This window comes from Dromaius novaehollandiae, chromosome 6, assembly GCF_036370855.1.
Source record: "Dromaius novaehollandiae isolate bDroNov1 chromosome 6, bDroNov1.hap1, whole genome shotgun sequence".
In the NCBI taxonomy this organism is placed as follows: Eukaryota; Metazoa; Chordata; class Aves; order Casuariiformes; family Dromaiidae; genus Dromaius; species Dromaius novaehollandiae.
The window spans coordinates 34,243,566-34,259,902 of NC_088103.1; the positions used below are offsets into that span (position 1 = coordinate 34,243,566).

The following is a 16,337-nucleotide window of genomic DNA, read 5'->3' on the forward strand; positions in this document are numbered from 1 at the left end:
CCTCGGCTGCCAGCTTTTTGGCGGAGGGAGGGGATTGCTCTGGGCCGTGCCTGCGTGGGGCGGAGAGCAGGCACCCCGCTTTGCTGGGCGCCAGTCCACGGCTGCGCCTTTAACCAAAAAAAAAAAAGAAAAAAGGAAGGCTGAGAGTGAGTCAGTGGAAAAGCCACATGGTCCCTTCTCCAATCTGCGACGCAGCTGTGCGGAGGCCAGCCGAGGGGGCCAGCGCGGCCTGCAGCTGCAGCTCCCGGGCTGCAAAATGCGGGAGGAGGCGGCACAGGAAAAACCCGCTGTCCCGGACGAGGTGGTGAGAGCTGCCGACGCCGGCTCCAGGGGGGAGGGACGAGGCTCTGGGGGGCTTTTGGAGTCGATTAGGCTGGGTTTCGTGCCTCCCTGCGACGGGCCGTGGCGATGGGTAGGCTGGACGGGACGGGAGCCTGTGCCTGCAGTGCCCAGGGCCCGGGGGAGCGAGGTGCAGCCAGCGCTTTGGCAAGAGCACCTTCCTGCCCGACTCAGCTTCTCCGCTTCCTCTGCAGACGCATGCCTGCGAGGCAGTGGTGGCAGTGGCCTCCCTCGCTGCCTGCGTCTCTCCTGTCCCACAGCCGCAGTGGGCTCGCAGCGCCTGCTCAGCCGGCTGCCAGGTGGGAGCTGGTCCTCCTCCCTGGCTCCCTCCCTGCTGTGGCCCTGGGGTCAAACTCAGCCCTCCCTGGAGGGCATCTTCGCAGGAGGCAAATTTTCGGCGACACCCATGTTGCCTTTTGCTTGGGGCAAGATTAAGCGAAGTGTGCTGTCTGCAGCTCAGCTGGGAGGAGCGAGTCGGGGGCTGCTGCTTGCGAAGGCAGGGAGCTCTGCCCGGCCTCCTCGCTTCTGCCAACATCGCTGCATGGGCAGGGGGGAACCTCTGAGCCTAAAAATCTAAATTAAGATGTGGCAAAGCGCCTCTTTGCAAAGGCGTGCTGGCTTCTTGGGATCTCAAGGGCTCTGCTCCGGAGCCGGCCAGCCCGGCGTGTGGATAGTCACGGCGGCGGGGCTGAGCATGTGCCTTTCTCAGCGAACCACTGACACTGCGGAGCCCAAAATAATAGGAGTGGAAACCGCCTCTATCTTTTAATCTCCTTTGCTTTGTAAATCAAGTTTTGTGCCTATTAATTTCTGGGCAGGTGCCTTAATTAAAGTTTGGGGTGTGAAGATTGATGCTCCGTCCACGTCATGCTCCTGTCTCCCGGGAGTCAGCCGCATTCACCCTGCCCTTGCCGAGGCGCTCGCCCGGGTCTGCTCCGCACAGCTCGCAGGGCTTCATGGTTACTCGGTTGGTTTGGAAAAGCATGCTGCGAGGCCAGCTGACCCCGGCCACCTCACGCGAGCAGAGCGCCCGGCTCACACCGGGAAGAGCTGCTAAGCCCCCGCCGCTCCTGCCGCTGTATTCGGTAAAGAAACCCCAGAGGCTTTTTATAGACAGCTTTTGTGAACTCGTGTGCCTAAGTGCGGTGCTGGAACGGCAAGCCTGAATTATTTATCCGGCTCCTTAAACAAACAGCCGGGCGGTTTTGTAAGATGGGCCGCATGCCGGGGAGGAAGCCGGGCTGAGTGGGGCGTCCCGCAGCAGATGCAGTGCAGCGCCACGTCCGGGCCCTGCCTCCTGGGGCACCTGGCGAAACGCTGCCTGCAACACCCCCTGCCGCCGTTCCTGTCGCCCGTAGCACGGCTGGGACCCCCCAGCCACCCTGCTGCTGGGGCTGGGCTGATTTTAAAGCTTCTTATGGCCTGGAAACTGCATGTGCATGGGGGGATGTTGCGTGGAGAGGGTACTGGGGAGACCGGGCGCCTTTTGGGAGCGGATGGGCTTTGGTGTGGGACGAGCCCGGCGGGCGCCCTTCGGGCAGGCGTCACACGTGGCTGCAGTAGGCGGCCGTCTCCCTCCGGGGCGCCCTGGCCAGGCCGTCGGCACGCGGCTCGGCGTCCAGGTGCAGGCACAGCGGCGGCTTGCGCTCGTGCCAGCTCCGCAGGGCTGTGTCCACAGCACCCCGGTCGGTGATGCCGAAGAGCTTCTCAGCTGCCTCGGCGGTGCTGGCGGGGGCTTTCACGGCGGGTGGCGAGCAGCCCCCAGCCACCAGCTCCTCGCTGACGCCCGCGAAGAACTGCTGGATGCAGACGCGGGCGAAGGTCCGGGCGTGCTCCCGGCAGGTCTCGTCGAAGAGCCGGCGCTCGATGTCGCCGTAGTGGGACCAGTACTTGCTCTTCAGGAAGGCCGCCTGGGTGAAGCAGGGCCGCAGCGATCTGACCAGGAAAGCCAGCAGGGTCACCAGCAGCACGAAGCACCAGCCCAGCGCCTGCAGGGGCGAGGGGGGACCGGGGCGTCAGGGCGGCAGGAGCGCGTGACTCCGCTTGGCACATTTGGCTATGTTTACATTGCAAACGCAGGTGCCCTGTGTGAGTGCGGGCACTGAAATTTTGTTGGATGCGCACCCGGTTGCAGCACCCCTCTGCTTTCGGGCCGTGCATTGCATCAGCCCCCGTGGGGCACCCGGCCCGCGGCCCTGCCTCGTGGGGCCCTGAGTCCAGACACGTTTCCCTAGGGAGCCAGGAGGCAGCGTGCCTTCGACTCCCTAGCAAACATCACTGCGGATACGCTCCTCATGCAGGCAGCTGTCTAACATCTTTTGCCAAGATGTTGGCCTCGGTAACATGCATCTTCGGTGAGCGGCAGCAGCAGGCTCCCCCCACATTAATGAAATCTGACAGGAGGAGAGAGCCGTGGCCCCAACTGGGACCTGAGCCGCCGGCAGAGCCCGGGTCGTGCGGCAGAGCTCGCGCGAGGAGGCGGCGGTGCAAATGTGGCCCTATGGAGCGCCTGGGTGGAGGCTGCACTGTGGCACCGCGGCTCCCCGCGAGCTCTTCCCGGCTCTGTCTGCATGGGAGGATCTGCTGGGTATCCATGGGGGAGTCACCGTGCCTCAGTTTCTCTTTTTAAATTGGGGATAATAACTCCTATCTGCCCTAAAGAGCACAGGGAGGGGGTGAGGATGAAGTGCTGAATATCCCATCTCCATGTGAAGATATTTAATACCTAGGCTGGGCATTTAAATAGTAATTGTATATGAGCGAGTGCCTTGGGTCAGACCATCCTGTCACCAACGGTGACCAAATGCGGAAAGCACGAGAAGGACTCAGCATGGGCCAGGCAGCTGGTGACCCTGCTTCATCTGTGGCTAAGTAACTGCTAGGGGTAATAGACAAGTGCTGGCGGTAGAGAGGGTCACCAGCACATCGCTTGTGCGCGGTGTAGCAAGCAGCTGGAGCAACCACCAGTGACCGACGAGTTAGGAGAGTGGATTTCCCCCCAAGGGAAGAGATGCAGCTGGCAGTGTCCGGCCTCTCACCGCGGCCGCAGGGGCCGCTTGCCTCTTACCTGCGAGATGCAGCGCAGGTACCTGACCGCCACTTCGCCGGTGATGAGCTCCTGCCCGTCGTAGAGCTCCCGGCAGGGGATCCGGGCCAGCATGCGCCTGATCTCCTTGTCGGAGAGGCCGGAGCGGCTGCTATTGCCCAGCGCTTCCACGGGCAGCATGGTGCAGAAGGCGCACAGCACGCACTTGCCGTCCAGCAGCGTCACCGAGACCCAGACCGCCGGGGCGACGAGGGCCCGCTGCGCCATGGAGCAGAGCATGTAGCGCAGGACAGCCGGGTCCTTCCCCCTTCGGCCCCGCGGCCGCGTCCACTCCTCCGCCAGCACGGACACGTTGTTGTTCATCACGAAGCCCAGCAGGAAGAGGATGAGGGGGGGCACCAGCAGGACGCCCAGCCCGTAGGCCAGGTTGTACCATGGCAGGCAGGGGCAGCTGAAGTCAAAGGCTGAGTACATCTGGGCACTGGCGAGGGCCATGATCCCGCAGATGCCGTTCATGAACGACTCCTGGTTGGACTGGAGGAACTGGAAGATCATCCGGAATTTGTCCATCTTCACCTCGGCCCCTCACGCCCCCCACCCTTGCCGCGATCCACACCGAGACCTCGGTTTACTTCATTAGTTCAGGCTCCCTCTGCAAAGACGGACACCAGCAGGTCTCTCTGCAGGTGACTGCTTCACTTGTGCAGTCTCACACCCCAGTATTTAAAGCAGGGGACTGAGCTATTTTTTTTGAGCTCATCCTGCCACTTGCAGAAGTTCAGCGCCGGCCGGCGAGCACAGGTGTCCCCGCGGCAGTGCTTCCCGCGGCGCGCTGGGTGCCACCAGCAGGAGCCGGCTGCTCGGCCACTGTGAGCCTGTTTGCAAATGCGTTGGGGCAGCGGGTGCTGGCGCTGGGGGCTCCTCCCCGGGCAGCAAGGGCCGCCCTGCGGCGCGGGGCCGGAGCCTCCCCTGTCCCGGGGACCGGCTGCTCCGAGCACCCTCAGAGGCCTCCCAGCCCCCTGACCTGCTGCTTCTGCCTTGCTGGGAAACGGCTTTTTTTCTAGTTTTATTCAGCACAGGGAGAAGGGGAAAATCCGTTCCCGGTGCTCGGGGGTATTTGTGTCGGTGCAGCCAAGGTTTCTTATCGCCTCCCCTCCGTCTGGCCAAAGATGCACATTTCAGCCAGACTTGCAACACGACACACTTGCAGCACCTTGGTTTTCACAGCCCTGTGCCCTCAGGGCTTGCTAAAGTACCTTTCAAACCCTGGATCACACAGTCTTGCAACAGCCACAAATGCAACGGCAAACGCCATGCTTTTCCTGGTTTTAGGGCTGGAGAAAAGCAGGTGGAGAAAGGAAATAGTGCAGAGGCGCTGAGCGCTCCACGCTCCAGCCCCAGCGTGCCCCAGTCCGCAGACTGGTCTCCCGAAAGCATTGGCTCCCCGGGCACCTCCGCTATCTCAGGGGGTGCTCCCTGCTCCGCAGAGCTTTGAGATTCATTTTTTTCCCCTGAGATTTGTTCCTTTCACCTGCTTTCAATAAGCATTTCTGAAGTGTCTGAGTACAATTTGCTCTGAGCAAGATGCTCCTGAGCAATGGAGGTTGAATGATTTTCTTGCAGCTGCCTCTTATGGGCGTAATCTTGGTCCCCCCATAAATTTGGGATGTTTGGGGATTTTGAATATGACAGGACGGGTAAATGCTGTCAGTGGCCTCCCTGGCCTGACAGGCAGCTGCTGTGCCCCGAGGGCCCGTGCTGCACCGTGATACCAGGCCACCCGCAGGCACAGACTCTTTACCCCCCTGCCTGCCTGTCAGGCATCCGATGCACCCTGGCCTGGGTGTCTGAGGGTGCAGTGGAGCTGCTGCTCTTTTAAAAATCGCTCAGGTCCAGTGATGAAGTGCAGAGCAAGGACCACCGGAGGCAGCAATGTGCTTGATTGAACGGGAGGGGCTGGGGCTGGGATTTGGCCATATGCCTTGGCTGAGGCCACATTTCCCACGCAAACAGAGTGCGTTGCAGGGGACCCTGAGCTAGCTGGGCTCCAGGTTGGTAGGTCCCTACGGCACGGATTTACTGGCAATCCAGCCATGCCATTTTAACAGGGCTTATTAATTCAGTAGCAATGCTGAGTAATGCAGACCCGGCAGACCTGAACGCCTGCGTTGCTCTCCCTGCTCTCCGTGTACCAGGAGCAGCACGGGCAGAGCCAGCTCCAGTTGCCAGTGGACACGTCCCATGTCCCTTTGGTGTCAGCTCTGGGGTGCAAAGCTTCCCCGTCACTTTCATCCCTCTCTCCTTTCGTACAGGCATGGCTCAGTTTGTCTCATCACTGCCAGCTTTTCAGACCTGGGGGCTTTCCAGTGCAGAGCAAATGAAGAGATCTTGTATGCATTTGTTAGCACAGAGCCAACTAGACAGATCCCTCCCAAGCTGCCCAGAAATGAGATAAAAACATTAATGATATGTGATAGTTGTGGTTGGGCCAAATTTAGCTTCCATAGCACAAATCAAAAAGAAGGGGATTTGTTGTTGCTGGTTTTGTCCTGCATCTATATTGCCAGCTTACAAAGCAGCTTCGAAGCACTAGGATGCTCCCTCAAGCTGCCCAGAAGATGGGGGGATATTTGGGCTACAAGTGGCGGTAAAAAAGACCGTGTCAGTGCACTCTCGGTGTGAACCCCGGCAAGGCGTTCAGTCACTCCAACCCCGGCACCCCCTGCGTTGCTGATGTGGCACCGAGATCCATCTGGGCTTCCGGTGAAGCATGAGGCACCTTCCTCATGTGAGCCCTGAGCACGTGGGCAGCGGGGAGAAGATACAGGTTTTCCCCAAGGTTTTGCAGTGGGCCAGTAACAGAGGTAGGAAGCTAAGCCAGGCCTTTTGACCACTAGTCAACCCCCCCAGCAAGGCACTGTGGATAATGCAACGTCCTCCCTGAGATGTCACCTCTGTGGGGCTTTTCAGTGAACGCTGACTCCAAAGCACATTGGTATTACCTGGGCAGACTTAGCGCTGCCTGCTGTGAAGAGGTTAATTGCATGGTCTCATCAAACGGGAGGAGATTTGACTGCATGAATATAGATGAGGCTTATTGTATTGCCAGCTAAGAGCTCAAACTGGCTTCCCCATTCACCTGACAAGTGACTTTTTGAAGGGCAGTTCACATCAAAGCCTGAATGAATCAACCCCTGAAAAACAAAGAGGTTTTTTGATCTCCAGGAAAACTCTGCCTTTCATTAAACATGAATTTGGAGCCTGAGTCTGTATGATGTACAGCGCTGGCAGCTCTCATTGAAGTCAGCAATGTCAGTGGGATTCAAAACAGAGCCCATCAAAGCCAATGTCTTGGTCTTTTCTTCCCTTGCTGTTCTGTTAGCTAAGACCTTGTCTTGGTGATCCTGCCCACAGAAAGCCAACTCCAAACAGTTTGCAAGGGAAGGCAGAGCCAGTACTTCTCCCCAGGATCCCATCTGCTCACACTTTGGAAACAGGCCCTGGGACACATGGCATGTGCTCGAGTCCATCCCAGCATGTCATGGTTCCAATATAACCAGGACAGCTGAAGACTGGGAACATTGCCTTTGCAGTCAGCCCTGCCGTTTCACTTGCTCTTGGCAGATGAGGATCCCTGAGCACTTCAAACACATCCGTAAATTAAGCATCAGAACAGCCCTGTGAGATGAAAAAAAGTTTATGAACACCCCCCCCTCCCTTCCCACTTCTATAGGAGAACACAGACTCCCATTGGAGCTGGTGGGAAGGCGCCTCTGGAAGGCTCTAGTCCAACCCCGCTGCTCAAAGCAGGGTCAGCTGGAGCAGGTTGCCCAGGATCCTTCTTGTTGTGTGAGGCCCAGGCCTGGACATGGCTCTGGGCACAGCCTCCACAGCACCATCATAACTTCCCCGGAGCTGCTGGCCGCAGCATGGCACAGTGTTGTGCTGCAGACGCATGGGGGAAGGCCTGGCATCAAAAGGGTTCACGACATGGGGCTGGGCTAGGCAACCTCCTGAGGTCCCTTGCAACCAGAATTACCCGATAATCCTAAGGCTCCGTGATGTGACTCTCCCACCAGCGAGCCTTTGCGAGTCTGCAGAAAGGCCTATGGCAGCACCCTTAAAGCCTCTGTTTTTCTCCCTTCCGAGACAAATGACCAAGCTCCTCTCCCCCTTTTTGCATATTGTATTTTGTGGTCACTGGAAAGACTTAAAACCTGAGAACATGAAAAGCAGTATGCAAAAGGGAGCTGTGGACTTCTGCTCTGAGCTGGGTTAGGAAAATAACTGATTTGACTAGCGCAGAGTGGTGAAGCTGAGCAGAGTCTCAGTCTGAGATTTGCAGTGTCACGTCTGATAAAAGCAAACCAGGACAGTCCCCTGCTCCCTGCAGCATGTTCATCCTGTGCACGCTTTGAGGAGGCACTAGGAGGGCGAGTGCTCACTAGCCAGCAGGCTGCTGCCAACCAGCACCTATCGCTCCCCGCGTAGGCGCAGATTTCTGCTCCTCTTCTTAAGCCACTTGCACAGAATGTGTTGAAACATAATTACCTTGGAATTTTTTACCTAAATTTGGTTGAAACCAGCCAGTGAATTCAACACGATTAGGAGCAAGGACAGACAGCCCAGGCAAAGTCATCTACCTCATTTTTTCAGGAAAGCAGGCCAGGAAACTTTGGATCCTGTTTCAAGTTGAAATTCAAAGTGAAATGTCTATTTCAGAAGAGAGCACAGAAAATGTTCCCTTGGGCTAAAGAGAGTGTGAAGACTGCAGTATTTTTCCCAACCAGCGTGGGTCAGAACTGATACCAGGAGTGTGAGCTGTCAGGTGCAGACCTCTGTACACAACTCAGTGCATCTCTAGGGTGGTCCAGGAAAAATGGGCTTGTGACAAGCTGATGTGAGGGAGCGAATGCAAAAAAGTGCATTTTGGGGGACCTGGAATAGGCAGCGATGAAAGGGAATGATGACAGATTTTGTGATGAGAGCTCTGTGCTCTCTCTGAGCACATCTAGGGGAGCTCAGGGATTCAGCCAGGTCACTGCAGTTGGGTGGTTTTGCTATGAAAATAAGAAAAGCTCAAAATGGGGTGGACTGATGAGGAATGGAGCAGGGCCAGGCAAGAGCAACCACGTTGTGCATGGTGGGATGGAGAGTGGCTGTTGCATTCGGCACCTCCTTGGGGCGCGAGCCCTGAGGGACCTCAGCCTCAGCCCGTGTGCAAGCTCCTGTTTGGGTGCACGGCGAGCACTGCAGGACCAGCCTGCAAACTGGGATGGGTGCAGAAAGGAGAGGACTGCCCACAAAGCAGGCCATGGTTAAAGCCCCAGATGTGGGTCAGAAAAGCAGTCAGCAATTTCATTCATCTACTCATTTCCAACATTGATTTCTAGCTGCCTTCTCTGCAGAGCAGAAGCTTGGACATGTGCAATGTGTCCTCCCCGCCAAGCCCTGGCTCCTTCTCCACGGCTGGCCTCGCACTGCCTCTGGCCCCCGCACGGGGAGGACGGGGGCCAGGGCACGAGGGGTGACGCTGGCCCAGCCAGGCTCCTCAGGGCTGCGGGGTGAGCGGGGAGGGTGCCGTGGAAGTGCATTCGCTCATGGGTAGGTGGCAGTTATTGGGCTTCCCTGTGTTTTGCCAAGCGTCTCCCCGTTCCCCACCCTCAGAAACATCCTTCCTGAGGGAGGAGGTGGCCCACCGCCCCCTTTTAGCAGCCCTAGGAGCTAATTCAGGGCCGTAATGTCTGTTTTCAGTTCGACCCCTTGTTTTGTATTTAGTCACAAGGTGGTGGCAGGTTTCTTTGTCCCTTCTCCCACCCTCCAGTTTCCTCCTGGAGGCCCGGCTTGCCCTCATCCAACTTTGCAGAGCTGAGGAGACTTTTCTTCTTTGCCACCCGTCCACCCTTCTTGTGGCCCTCGCTTCCAGGGACCAGCCGAGTGTCCATGTGAGCCTCAGCCTGGAGGGATACATTAGCCTGCACTGGATTACTTGGGGTAAAAAAAGTTTAATATATCCAAGTAGCAATTGCCAACATAAACATTAGTCAAACTGGCAGGATGGCTGAGACTAAATATCTACAACGGGGGCTGGAAAAAGGCAAGTAAGAAAATAACTAGTGTTACAAGCCCAGAGATAAGGTTATATTTAAACAATATTGAAACTAAGGATGGAAATGCCCAACTAAGTGATCCAAGGATGATCCTCCAGACAGAGGGTTTTGAACTAAAATCTTGCAGGGTATTGTTTAAAATCTGGATTCAGACTTTTCTGGTAGAGTCCATGTGTCTGCTGTCCTTTCCGTGGCCAAATGCCCACTCTTACAGCAGCCAGCTGAACCTGAGCACAGTCCCATGGCTTTGGGTACGTTAAGAAAAGCCTCCATATCCTTGTCATTCTGCAAACCCAACCCAAACCAGGGTCACCTGGTGCTGACCTGAGAGTACCTTCAATTAATTTTACGCCCCTCTATAAATTCCAGTGTGTTGCCATATTTTGTTTTGAAAATGCATAGATGTATTGATGGGTTCTTAGAGAGAGGCTGAATAGTTTGGCAGCTGGGCTGGGGGCAGCCAGAGCTCTCAGCAGATGGGAAGATGTAGGAGGTGCGTTTGCGTTTTGAGTAAACATGTTGGCGCGGTATTAAAAGAGTTGCCAATTAAATCATTTCAGTGTCAGCAATGCTAACTGTCCTAATCAGATTTCACTGAAATGGGCAGGAGCTACTCACACCTCCTTTAAGCTGCTGTTTCAATGTGTTTGCACACACAGCCAGATGTTGCTGCGTAGGTTAAATTCCTCCTGGAGCCAGAAGGGTTTTAGCACAGCTTTAAAAGCTGCCAACTCTTTATTATGACAAAGAAGCTATGCAGAGCCCTCGGACAAGAAATGTCATTAATGGCAGCTGTGTCCCTTGGATCGTAAGGACCTCACTAGTTCAGGCTGGAGATTTTGCTGGCAAGGCTGGGCACGACGGTGCCCCTTGGGTGCAGAGCCCCCTCTAGACATCAGTGTGCTGGGGGGGTTGGGGCCAGGGTGCCGGCGATCGCTCTCCCTCCAGAGGATGCCGTTGGGTCACCTGGCTCACATCCAAGGGCGGTTTCTCGTAGTACCATGTTTGCAGAAGCTCGTTCACCTGATCCTGGTCTGTGATGCCCCGGAGAAGGTCTTCCTCTCCTTCAGCCTCCTCCTCCCTGTGCAGGTTGAAGCTATGCAATTTGATCTCTTTCCGCATGCTTTCAAAGAAGTGGAGGATGCACTGGTGAGCAAAGTGCTGGCTGTGCTCGCAGCAGGTTTCCTCAAAAATCTTCTGCTCAATGTCAATGTAGTTGCTCCAGTAACGTGTCTGCAGGAGGGCGGCCGGGCTGAAGCAAGGTCTCAGCCAACGGGCAAGGAAAGCTGCTATGATCAGGATCAACAAAATGCTCCAGCCAAGTGCCTGGGTGATAAGAAATAAACAGTTACACCAGAAACGTTCCTCTGCCACCTACATGGGCTTCAGCAGTGAGGTGAAGGCTGTCTAGACTATACACAACTCCCTTTAGTAGGAAGTAGCACCTATTTTCAGTGCCCTCCCACCAGCCTGATCCCTGACCTGGCATGATCCTGGAATGGGAGCAGGGAATGGTGGGCCAGCATTTCGCTGCCAGCCATGTCCTGCTCCCATGTCAGTCTTGCGCAAGCTGCTTCTGGTCTCTCAGCTTTCACTGTCGTTAAAGCAGCAGGCCCTACCTCCTAGGAGAGCTGGGAGGTCTGCAGATGGAAAAGTCTTCTCATTCTGAATGGAAAGGGCCTTAGGACACCCAGATATTCCTCACAACTTAGTTTTTACTCTGGGTTTAGAAGTTACTGCTTTTTTTCTAGAAACAAAGTTCTGTTAATTAAACTATGTTTTATTTCCTTCCCTTTTCCTACCTGAGTGACTCCCCTGGAGATTATCACTGAGGGGGTCACCCTTAGGGGCACAAAGAAGCAAAGAGCAGTCTTTCTCCCTGTCTGGCCCTGGCAAAGCTCTTGCTGACTCAAGGATGAGTAGGAGCAGCTGAGACTCCCCTGAGTGTCTCCAGTGGCACCAGGGAGCCGCGGCAGGAACTCACCTGGGACCAACACCGCAGGTACCTCGACACTGCCTTTCGGGACGTGTTGTTCCTCATGAACTCGTCATCTTTGCAGGGCACTTTGGCGAGAAGCTGCTGCACTTGCGCCGGGGTGGCATTGGCAAAGCCCGCAAACTTCTCGGGATCCACAGAGCCGCTGAAAGCACAGATAAAGCATTTCCCATCCAGGAGGGTGACTATGATCCAGACGACAGGGGCAATCATGGCTCGCTGCAGGACGGAGGAACACATGTACCTGGGGCAGAAGAGAGACCTGTGAACAGGTATGCGCTGCAAGCTTTCTCCCTGTCTGTGGGGCTGGATGGACATGGACTGCCCTGGCGCTCAACAGCCCCTCCCTGAGCTAACTGATTCACAGGACTTTCCCCAGCCTTGCTCCAGCTAATGTCTTCTCTGCTCTAGGTCTCTTTGCTGGTGCTACCAGTGCACGGTAGCACTTTGCATACTGTCTAAACCTAGTGCAGTGCATGGTCCTGTCATTTCAGCTGGAAAAGAAAACATGCTTAATCTGCTTAATCCTGCTTATATCTGAAAAAGAAAATTAATTGCTGGCAGGACTGGGCTGGTCTCTGAGAGATTGCTCTCTCAGGCCCTCAAAATAAAAAGCTCTCCCATGCACGATCCATGTACTTTGTAGGACATGAAAGTACCGCGTGTCTTTACAGGGCTGCATTGAAGCCACATCAGACTGCTGCTGTTCCCCCCTGGCAGCGTGGTGTATTGTGAGCATCCTCCTGGGAAGCAGGGAAGGCAAGATGCCTTTCCGGGAACTGATTTCCCAGAGACAGCCTCTGGCTGCTGGAAATCCCCAAAGACTTGCAGACCCTGCCGAGCCCAAACCTGGGCCAGGCAGGTGAGCGCTGCTCTGTGTGTCTGAGCTGACTTTGAACGGCTTCTGTCCTGTGCGTGCAGTAGGAGTTTGTATGTAATACAGTGGATCTGAGTCTCCTCTCTTTGACCAGTGTAAAGGGGTTGTAACTCCGCCGAAGGAAGAGGAGTCACGGTGCTGCCGATAAGGAACAACAGGGACAAAAATGCCCCTCGCTGCATCTTTTCGTGCATTTAAGCGACTGGGCAAAACCTCTGTGTGTGCTACAGGGCAGTGGCGTGGCTTCCCGGCAGTGCAGCACACATACACGCTCCCGCCCGCCTCGCCAGGGACGGGGACCAGCTGCTTGCAAGGGCCAGATCTCTAGAGATGAGTTTAGACGAAAATGAAGTGACGGAGAGCGCAAGGTGATCCCCACCTGATAACAGCTGGGTCCTTCCTCCTGCGCCCCCGTGGCCTCCTCCACTCCTCCAGCACCGCCACGGGCTGCCGGGTGAGCAGCAAGCTGCAGAGCAGGAGGGCGATGGGGGGGATGAGCAGGACCCCCAAGCCGTACGCCTCATTGTACCGCGGCAGGCAGGGACAGCTGAAGTCAAAGCAAGCGTACATCTTCACGCTAGCCAGGGCGAGCAGCCCGCAGACGCCGTTCGTCACAGACTCTGAGTTGGACTGGAAGTACTGGAAGATCATCCGGAAACGGTCCATGGTGTGTTTTGGGTGAGGGCTGCTGTTCCTGGGAAGCAGCCGAGCTTCGCAGCCCTTGCCGCAGCCTCAGGGTGGGCGGTGCAGCAGTTCAGCCTGGCGCAGGAGCAGAGGGAAGCAGGGCTGCGGCGGCCGCGTGCAAACCTTCCTGCGGCCACCGGCTTGGAAGCAAAGCAGCTCCTCCGCCTCCTCGAGCTTCCCACCAGCCCAGCCCCGGAGTGCGCCGTTTCTGCAGCTCCGTCTCCAGCCAGACGCCTCTCTTTCAGGACGAGGACTCAGCGCTCGGTGGCTTTTCCAGGCAAGCGGATGGATTTGGGTGCCAGGTGCCAGTGACCGGCTGCCCCCTTTCCCAGGGGCCGCTGCATGGCCGCTGCGGGAGCTGCCTCCCCCTCCGCGAGCACAGGCTGCCGAGCGGCTGCGAGAAGCCGGGCCAGGCAAATGAGCTCATTTGCATCCCTGCTGCCTCCCGGCTCCTTCCCAGCCGAGGGCTGGCTCCTGGCTCCTGGCTCCTGGCTCCGGCGTCGCCGGTCCCCAGCTGGAGCGGGCAGGGCCAGGAGGAGCACACGCACACGGCTTTGGCATATCAGGTCACCTCTAGCTCAGATTTCCCTATAAAAGTGGGCCGAAAGACCCAGCCCTCTGGCTGGGAGAATTAGTAGCTGTGAAAGCCTGCGGTGCGGCTTCGCAGCAAATGTCGCTGTCGATACAGAGCCTGCGTGTGCCACGACCCCCACGGCAGGCGTCTGCAACCCACCTGCGCCTGCGCCCGAGACCTTTGCACAGGGGCAGCTCATATTATCCGCACGTGATGCCTTTCATGAGGCTGGTGAATGTTAAAAGCTGCCATTTGGTGTAGCAGAGGATGTTATAGCGGGAAAATTCATGTGTGCTTGCTTCTAATACTGGGCACATATTGTGGCTCGGTGCGTGCTGCCGCGACCCGTCAGAGCTGCACGTGGCAGGCTGTGCACGGGAAGGCTCCTTCTTGCTCCCCATCAGAGACCACAGTGCAATCACAGTCACTTGCACAGAAAAAACACTTAGAAAGCTCCAAGTGAGCGAGTTTCTCTCCTGTGGGACTGCATTATAATCTCTGGTCATTGTTGTCATTTTAAATATCCCAAAAGCAATCTCACCTTTCCTCTCAAAAGCTTATTTTATGGATAAATACAGCTCATTGACACACAGGAGATCTCAGATTTTTTTCCGACGTATTCAACATCCCTGTTGAATCATTCATTCTCACCATTCCCATCATCCATTCCCATTCCCTACTTTCATTTGAAAGCATTTGCACACTTCTTCACAACTCAGATTTCCATGTGTGTTCAGGAAAAAAAAAGTGTTTCATTTACTTGTTTTGTTAAAAAAAAGAGAGGAACCACCTCCACCAAAGTCCACTTGCTTTCAGTGCTAAGGTTTCTCAGCCCACCGCAGCAGACATACACTGCCTGCTACAGGCAGGCGCGTGCTCCTTTTACTGGCCTGACTGGTTTGCCAGGATCATATGGATGGGGGCGGGGGAGGGTCTGTATCGCTGCTCGCAGGCACATGTACATACATATACATGCACTGGGTATGTGACCCGCGCTGACAAAGTCGTCTCCTCCAATCTATACAGCAACACGCACAATTGCTTTAATGAAATGCAATTGCACCAGCCATGAGGTTTGTATTGTTTTTTGCTGGTGAATGGAAATGACTGTTAAAAGTGCACCCATCAGCAGTAAAAGCCCGCAGCTAATCAGCCACCCTCTCCACTTTGCTGTTACGTGGTGGTGTCAGGACGCCTCGCTGAACTCTGCAGGCCTGCCAGTTCCCAAACTGCTATAACGCCAGTTGGGTTTCTCATTTAAGTTCTTGAATTTCTATGCTGACTTGGGTTCAGAAAGTTTTGTGAGCTCTCAGTGGAGCAGTTACTCCAGACAAATCATTTGCCTTCCAGCTCTCCTGGGAAAAACATAGTAAAGGCTAAATAGTTCCTCACAACTCAGCAAAATAAGGTGTAAAAAAAGTGGGAAGTACCCTCTGTACAGTACAAGCTACAAGGGGATTTCGGTTCTCCAAAACACAGCCGCCTGGACTGGACATTTGGGATCTTTAAAGGTTGCTTTGTGGTAATTATTGCCAGCCGTCATGAGCTGAGGTCTTACTGTAACTCAGAGCTGAGCTGTGGAGCTAGTGAGTTACAGAAAGAAGAAAATGTTCCTTAATTTGTGGCAAAAGCCATAGGGAGCTCAGTGGGGTGAGAGAGGAAGGGCCCCTGAGGTATGCAAATTGTTAGACACCAGCAAATGTTCAAAATGAGCTGCAAAGATAAGCACATTTTTTTTATGCAGCTTGTTCTTCTTTAGAGTGAAAGCAAAAGGGAAAAAAACATGACTGAAATTATCCATCCCCTCTCTTCCAGCAAGGCGAACTGGTGCTGCATCGCCAGCAGCATCCTTGCCACCCAGACCTGCAGTGATGCTGCCCGTGTCTTGACAGGAAGGAGGGTGCAAGCACATCTGCCCAGCACTGTCTGCAAGCTTTGCTTGCAGCCTGTGCCTGTAGCAAGGCTGAGGACGCCGGGGTCTGTCACACTGATTCCGTGTGTGCTGCACGCGCTGGGAACCGGCGATTTACCCTGTCCAGAGCTTGCACCCACGAGAGCAGGCCGCCGCCAGGACCGCGAGCAGCACGCGGTGGCCCACCAGCTGAAACCTCCTGGGCTATGGTATGGGGCATGCTGAGTTACCTCATTAGGAGCCTGTTTGCAGTTGTTTATAACTTTGACACATTATTTAATTATCCAGGCTGGAATTTGCTGTCCTCAACATCTGCCTCTGGCTAAATATTTTTAGGAAACTGCTACACAGATTGCTCAGCTGCTCCTGAGAACGATGTAAGGGCAAAAAAGGGACTTCTCTTCCCCTGTTAAAAATGGGGGGTTGTGTCAGCTTGTGGCTTTCCTGTCCTGGAGAAAGGTACTGAAATGAGGAATTTGCTTGCATGATCTGTGTAGAGTTCTGGTAAGACAGATTTCTCCCATTACAGCTCAAATATTTCCCCATGTCTTGTGCGAGATTTTTCTCCCGGATTATTGCCTTCCTTTCAGACAAAGCTAAATAACTAAATACATGAATGACCAGAACCACCTCAAGGTAGACAGCAGCATGGGGAGCTTCTGCACCAGTCTTGGCAAAGTCTGTGCATCTCTTACTGTGCCACATGTCTGGCAAGAGCAGCAGCAGGAGTTTTAATCAGCTCTGGCAATTTAATTTAGGAGACAGTCAGCTCTGGAAGAGACTACAAGTGGAATAGGGG

General features: G+C 55.2%; 2 protein-coding genes and 1 long non-coding RNA gene across 3 annotated transcripts; 1 reads left to right on the forward strand and 2 right to left on the reverse strand.

The window, feature by feature from the left end:
• Positions 1-168: 168 nt before the first annotated feature.
• On the forward strand, positions 169-12,402 carry LOC135328736 (uncharacterized). Its single transcript, XR_010389753.1, has 2 exons — positions 169-304; positions 11,556-12,402. It is a non-coding gene; the product is annotated as an uncharacterized LOC135328736 (long non-coding RNA).
• Positions 1,884-3,955, reverse strand: CALHM1 (calcium homeostasis modulator 1). Its single transcript, XM_026110340.2, has 2 exons — positions 3,407-3,955; positions 1,884-2,327 (listed from the first exon to the last, which is right to left on the reverse strand). The coding sequence occupies exons 1-2, from the start codon at positions 3,953-3,955 to the stop codon at positions 1,884-1,886; spliced, it is 993 nt and encodes a 330-aa protein (XP_025966125.2).
• CALHM3 (calcium homeostasis modulator 3) lies at positions 9,373-13,622 on the reverse strand. The gene is made up of 3 exons (XM_026110338.2): positions 12,748-13,622; positions 11,480-11,735; positions 9,373-10,821 (listed from the first exon to the last, which is right to left on the reverse strand). The coding sequence occupies exons 1-3, from the start codon at positions 13,032-13,034 to the stop codon at positions 10,384-10,386; spliced, it is 981 nt and encodes a 326-aa protein (XP_025966123.2). The 5' UTR covers positions 13,035-13,622; the 3' UTR covers positions 9,373-10,383.
• Positions 13,623-16,337: the final 2,715 nt, after the last annotated feature.